The 6472-nt window shown below is 42.9% G+C and overlaps 1 protein-coding gene across 1 annotated transcript; it reads left to right on the plus strand.

Annotated features, from left to right (window-relative positions):
• Positions 1–4417: 4417 nt before the first annotated feature.
• LOC148017297 (UDP-glycosyltransferase 85A7-like) lies at positions 4418–6233 on the plus strand. Its single transcript, XM_087662628.1, has 2 exons — positions 4418–4982; positions 5252–6233. Exons 1-2 carry the CDS (start codon positions 4478–4480, stop codon positions 6202–6204), a joined length of 1458 nt encoding a protein of 485 aa, XP_087518754.1. The 5' UTR covers positions 4418–4477; the 3' UTR covers positions 6205–6233.
• Positions 6234–6472: the final 239 nt, after the last annotated feature.

Raw genomic sequence — 6472 nt, forward strand, 5'->3', positions numbered from 1 at the left:
TCATGGGACTATGGATAAACCTGCTTTGGCTCTATCTCTTTCTCTTCTCTATTGTTCCCCCTGCTTCTTTGAACCAACAGGCCTATTATAATGTCTGCAGATCAGCCTCAGTGATGGGTTCGAAGCAAGGCAACTTCAAGCAGGGCCAGGAGTTTGGAAAAAACTCGGTAGGATTCTTATGCTATTTTAGAATAGCAACTGCCTTGTAGTGCTTCAATCCTTGGACAAGAAGGGCTTTCATTGTATCTATCACCTCCAAAGCAAGCTCCAAGCTAAGCTTGAACTAGCTCAACTTGCCCTCTTGCTTGATACTAGCCACAAACCAATTTTAGCTAAAGACCAGCCTTCCTGTCTTGAGCTCTATGACCTTGGACCTCTTGGGCTCCTTTACCTCGTATACAATGGTAGATGGCTTTGAGGAATAGAGGAGATGATAAAGAATGAGATTGAGAAAGGACACACACTAGCTAACTAGCTTAGCCATGGCTCTGATACCATATTGAGAAACACGCATCTAGAGCTAATTGGCTATGGTGGACGTAAGTTAAACATACAATACATTTTCAGAGTGAGGGATTGTAACTCAAGTGAATTAGGTTCCAAGATAGATTAGCTTGGACTCATAAACACAATCTTGAGTGACACAAAATGAAAGTACCATTCCATTGAAATGAGTGTCAAGTACATGCTTATATAGCTTTTGGATAGTACCACTTTTCCTCTATGTGCTTACGGGATTTTGGACATCTCTTCCTAGAGCATCCTGGAGCATACAACTTTTGTAATCTCTCTTATACAAAGCCTCTTCTAGGCATACATCATTTGATTTCTCAACACAAAGTTTCAAATCAGGCTTAATAATCATGCTAAAGTGAGGTGCCTAGGAATAATTCAAATTGTGGAGGTGAAGGTTTACGATGTGTCTATGAAAATAGATTGTCATGTTATGCGAGCAGGGGTGTGAGATTTTCCGCTCATTCTTAGTAGACCATGGCTTAGGAAGATAGGTGCTATACAAGATTGGGGAAAAGGAATCATAACAACTTATAACCGTAGAGGAATAGCAAAACAATTTGATATGGCCTCGAGAAAAAAAACTAGTGAATAAGGATGATAGTGAAGAAGAGGAGGAGAGTGATAGTTTTGAGGAAGACGATAGTGATGAGGAGAGTTCTAGAAGTGATTATGATCAAGAGGTGTCATCTATTGTAGTAGACTTAGTAAATCTTCATAGAGATGGGGAGAGACATGAGGGTCGTGAATTTCTTAATGATAAACCCAAGTGTTTAAAAAAAGAAGAGAGCATTGTGGAGGATTTTTTGAGCTTTTTTAAGATCATGAGGGGGAGGGCTTAGAAACTGAAAGATTTAATGATGAAGTTAGGAATTCGGATTTGTTGCCTCCCTCTCTCTAAATGTATGTGAAAAATATTTCGAAAATATTTTTAATTAAAAATGTATTTAAAAATATTTAATTGAAAGAGAAGAAGAAAAATAAAAAAAGGGACGAAAGTTTAAATTAAAGAGATTAATCTAACTGAGAGAGAGAGAGAGAGAGAGAGAGAGAGAGAGAGAGAGAGAGAGAAACTTTTGATTTAAAAAGGGAGAGAAAGATCTCTCTCTCTCTTCCCACTTTTCTTCTCTCCTCTCTTTTTCTTCTATCTTCCTCTCCTCTTTTTTATTTTTTTATTTTGCTTCTTCTTCTTCTTCTCTCTCTCTCCCCCCTTTTCTTCCCTCTTCGCCTCCTCTTTTTTTCTTTTTTATTCTCTCTTTTTAATTTTATCTTTCATCTCTCTAGAATTCTCTCCTTTTTCTTATTCTTCTCTCTCTCCCTCATCATTGTCTCTACAATCTCTCTCTCTCTCTCTCTCTTAAATTTGTTCTTTTCTCTTTATAATTCTCTGACATCATCATCATCATCTTCTTTCTCTCTCTCCTTTTCTTCTCTCTCTCTCTCTCTCTCCCATTTTCTTCTCACTCCTCACTCCTCACTCCTCTCTTTTTCTCCTCTCTCTCTTCTTTTTTTCCCCTTTTTATTTTCTCTCTCTCTCTCTCTCTCTCTCTCTCTCTCTCTTAAATTGTATCTGTTCACTTTAATCTCTGTTCATCCCCCCTCTTCTTCTTCTTCTTCTCTCTCTTCCTCTCTCTCTATCTCTCTCTAAGGATATAAAGAACTATCTTAAAAATATTTTTAATTTAAAAATGGATTTTAAAATTTCTAATTAAAAGAGAAATAAATATTTTAAAATATTTAATTAAAAGAGAAAAAATAAAAAAAGGAGAGAAGTTTAAATTTAAAATTTGAATCTAAGAGAGAGAGAGAGAGAGAGAGAGAGAGAGAGAGAGAGAGAGAGAGAGAGAGAGAGAGAGAGAGAGAGAGAGAGAGAGAGAGAGAGAGAGAGAGAGAGAGAGAGTTAATTAAAAAGGAGAGGGCAAAGAGAGAGGAAGTGATTAACCGTGAGAGAAATAGGGTTTTAATTAAAAAGGAAAGGATTGGGAAGGGGGTAGGTTTGGGAAACCCTTTAGAGGTTCAGAGCTTTCCGAACTTACAACCAATTGTGCTGGGAGTGTAAGAAATCAAGATGGAGTGGTGACTGATGTCTTCCAGGTAGATGAGAAGAGATCTTGGAGGTTCTTTTGGCTAGCAGCCATGGCAGCTTTAGAAGGGGGCTGAGACAAAAAGTAACTGAGATTTTTGCCATCTTTTAACTCCTAAGTCTACAAGTTTGGTCTTGGAATGCCTAAAAATTGCATGCAAAGGAGTGACAACATGCTAAGTTAGCCATTTTACCTCGAGTTTCCAACCATAGCTCGTGGTTGCTTCAAAAAGCCGTAACTAAATATGGTACTGCTTTACTTGTACATGTGACTTAAGTAACTAGGGTTTCAGATTTGAAAAGCAAACTAGATGGAGAAAGAGGAAATAAAAAAATGACCAAAGCTTGATGCTCTGATATACCTTGTAATGAATGAAGCTAAGAGAAGAGAGAAGAATAAGTTGAAGAGAATGAAAGAAGAAGAAAGATTAGAAGATGAGAGAGAAATACAAGAAAGAGGGAAGAAAGGAGGAAGCCATAGAAGCTAGAGATGAAGGTGAAGAGTATGTTATTGATAATATCCAGATGCCATTAATTGGTCTTTGATACCTTATATACCTTGGTCAATGTGACTAAGTATCTAACCCCTAGTTCCCATATATCCCGCTCATTACAATTTCTCTCTCTCTTACCCCCTCTCTCTTCCCTTTTCCTTCTCTCTCCCTCTCCTCTCTCTCTCTCTTTCTTTTCATTCTCTCTTTAATTTTTTTTCCCTTCTTGTTCTCTCTCTTTCTCTCTCTCGCTCTCTCTTTTGAATTTTATATTTCCTATCTCTATAACTCTCGCTCTCTGTATTCATTTTCTTTATCTTCTTCTTCTTCTTCTTCTCTCGCTCTCTCCCCTTTTCTTCTCCCCTCCTCTTCTTTTTTCTTTTTTATTCTCTCTCTCTCTCTCAAATTTAATATTCTCTCTCTAAAATTCTCTCTTATTCTCTCTCTCTCCCGCTTCATTCTCTCTTTAATTTTTTTTCTTATCTCTCTCTCTCTCTCTCTCAAATTTGATATTTCCTCTCTTTAATTCTCTGTTTTCTTCTTTTTCCTCACTCTCTCTCCCTCTCCTTTTATTCTCTCTTTCTCTCTCCTCTCTTTTCTTCTCCCCGCTCCCTCTCACTCACTCTCTCTCTCTCTCTCTCTTCGTTTTTAAATTCTCACACACACTTTCTTTTAGATTTTATCTTTCCTCTTTCTTTGTTTGTCCCTCTCTTCTTTTCTCTCTCTAAAAGTATGTGAAAAGCTATGTTAAAAATGTTTCAAATTGAAAAATGAATTTTAAAAATATTTAATTCGAAAAAGAAAAAAGAAGAAGAAAAGTTTAAATTAAAAAGTTGAGAGAGAGAGAGAGAGAGACTTTTGATTTAAAAAGGGGAAGAAATAGACGCATGTGAAAAGTTTGACTTAATTTTAGAGAGAGAGAGAGAGAGAGAGAGGGAGAGGGGGGGGGTTTAATTGAAAAATAGAGGAGGAAGAGAAAGGGAGTGATTAGAAGTGAGGGAAACGAGATTTTAATTAAAATAAGAAAGATTGGCAAGGGGTAGGTTGGAGAAGCTCTCTAAAAAATTCGAAGCTTTTTTAACTTACAACCAAAATAATATAGTACTAAGATTTTATATACAAGTTTTTATTTGTATACTATTTAATAAAATAAGATTTATTTATTTTTGTTACTTGAAACTAAAACTTATATAAAAAATACATATGATTTCGCTATCTAAACTCGAATGCACGTGTCAACCTAATTTTCTAGCATTGCCGAGTGGGCCGCTCTCTAGTATAGAACGGGCCTTGGACGTTGACATCATTGATCTTTGCGATATTTATGCAGCCTACGAACTGCAAGAACTTTTTGGTAAAAGCTCTCTTGGGCTTGATGTAGCAAATTGCAATGGAGGGAAAGGAGCTGAAGCAGACCGGTGCGAGACGTCCCCATGTGTTGGCGATGCCCTTCCCCTTCCAGGGCCACATCAATCCCCTCCTCCATCTCTCCCGCGAGCTCGCTGCCCGTCATGACATCGCCATCTCCTTCCTCAATACTCCTCACTATCATGCCCGCATGCCGGCGTCTTCCACGCCGTCCAACCTTCGTTTCCTCTCTCTGCCGTCCACGTCCTGCGTCGTTCCTCCCGACATGCGAGCCCCTGAGAGCCTCGAGCAATGCCTGCAGAGTATAGATTCGCGAATGGGGGAGGAGGTGGAGGGCGTCATGGAAGCACTGATGCGGCTGGAGGGTTTTCCTCGCCTGACGTGCCTGATCGCGGACATCCGGTTGCCGTTCGCGCAGACATTGGCGGACAAATACGGCATTCCGAGAGTGGCGTTCTGGACGCAGTCGGCGGCGAACCTGGCTTACCATGTGAAGGTGTTTGGAGGCTCGTACCAGCTACCCGAAGGTGAGATGAGCCTTGATCTCAGCTGATAGCATATAAGGATCTGCTCCTATCTCAGTAGTCCTGTAGGCTGTGAGAGTGTAATCAGCAGCAGGAGGAATTTCTATAAGGATCTCTGGCTTTGCGCATTAACGCGAATGAAACGGACATGTGCATGCAACTTCATGCACAGCATTTTGGTTCTAGGTAGACCCGATGTTGTCGCCATGTATATCAGTAGGTGAAAGCGTGCTGCTCTTCTTTGCTGATGTCCATGTGATCTGTGCACGCAGATAAGGGAGCTGTGATCGAGAGCATATGTCCGGGGGTGCCGCCACACAGGCTGAGAGACACGCCGGTTGTGTTCAGGCGAGAGCTGGTGGGGGAGGCAATATACGAGATGATGAGGAGGCCATTTCTGCAGCCGGGGTTAGGGAGGGCGGCGGCGGTGGTAGTGAACACTATGGAGGGGCTGGAGGAGGCGACAGTGAGGGAGCTCGAAAGGGACATGGTGGAAGGGGGAGGGAGAAAGCCGGACGTACTGTGCGTGGGGCCGCTGGACAGGCGAGCTGCTGAGCTGGAAAGCGGACAACAATCAGAAAAGGCGATCCGGCACGAGGCCCTAGAGTGGCTAGACGCTCGAGCGCCCGCGTCCGTCCTGTACGTGTGCTTCGGCACTCTCGCTTGCCTCTCCCGCCCCGAGTTCGAATCCTTGGTCGTCGGCATCGAGGCCAGCGGGGCGCCCTTCCTGTGGGCTCTCCGCCCGGACCTGGTGGCGGGTGCCGCCGACGACGTAGCTGTCTTGACGGAGGCCTTTCGGGCCCGCACTCGCGACCGGGGGCTGGTTGTGGCGTGGGCCCCGCAGCCCCTGGTGCTGGCCCACGCCTCCGTGGGCGGCTTCCTGTCGCACTGCGGCTGGAACTCCACCCTGGAGGCGGTGTCGGCGGGCGTGCCGGTGCTGTGCCGCCCCAAGTTCGGCGACCAGCCGCTCAACCTGCGCTGCATCGTGGACTCCTGGCGCTTTGGCCTGGCCCTCGAGGACGATGACGAGGCGGAGGAAGGGTCCTTGAGCGCGCGCCACGTGGAAGTCCAGATCCGCCGCTTGATGCAATGCGATCGCCTCCGACAGATCGCGGCGTCGCTGAAAGAATTGGCATCCACGGCTGTGGCGGAGGGTGGCTCCTCCGATTCCGACCTCCGTCGACTTGTCCGGCTTATCATAAAGCCCCCGTTCAGCTACTCATAAAATATTTATATTGAATTGCTGCCAAATCCCTCTCTCTCTCTCTCTCTCTCTCTCTCTCTCGCGTGACTAGAAATTTTGGAGAGATTTTTAAATCAAATTATATGTATTTGTCATTTTTATAATAGAGTTTTGTAAAGTTGATGGATCTAAACCTTCTTTAAATTTTACATGTATTCTTAAAAATTTTGCAATTCATTTTACATTAAACACGAGTTTCCTGTCAACATTGGTTATTTCTCATTGTGCTCCCTTTTCTTTCTCTCTATGT

This window comes from Lygodium microphyllum, chromosome 22 (assembly GCF_053477565.2).
Source record: "Lygodium microphyllum isolate KBCC chromosome 22, Lygodium_microphyllum_v1.1.10, whole genome shotgun sequence".
Classification (NCBI taxonomy): Eukaryota; Viridiplantae; Streptophyta; class Polypodiopsida; order Schizaeales; family Lygodiaceae; genus Lygodium; species Lygodium microphyllum.

Coding starts and splice junctions, on each gene's coding strand:
- LOC148017297 (XM_087662628.1), top strand. CDS start 4,478: ATGGAGGGAAAGGAGCTGAAGCAGACCGGTGCGAGACGTCCCCATGTG. Junction 4,983..5,251: donor CTCGTACCAGCTACCCGAAG/GTGAGATGAGCC, acceptor CTGTGCACGCAG/ATAAGGGAGCTGTGATCGAG.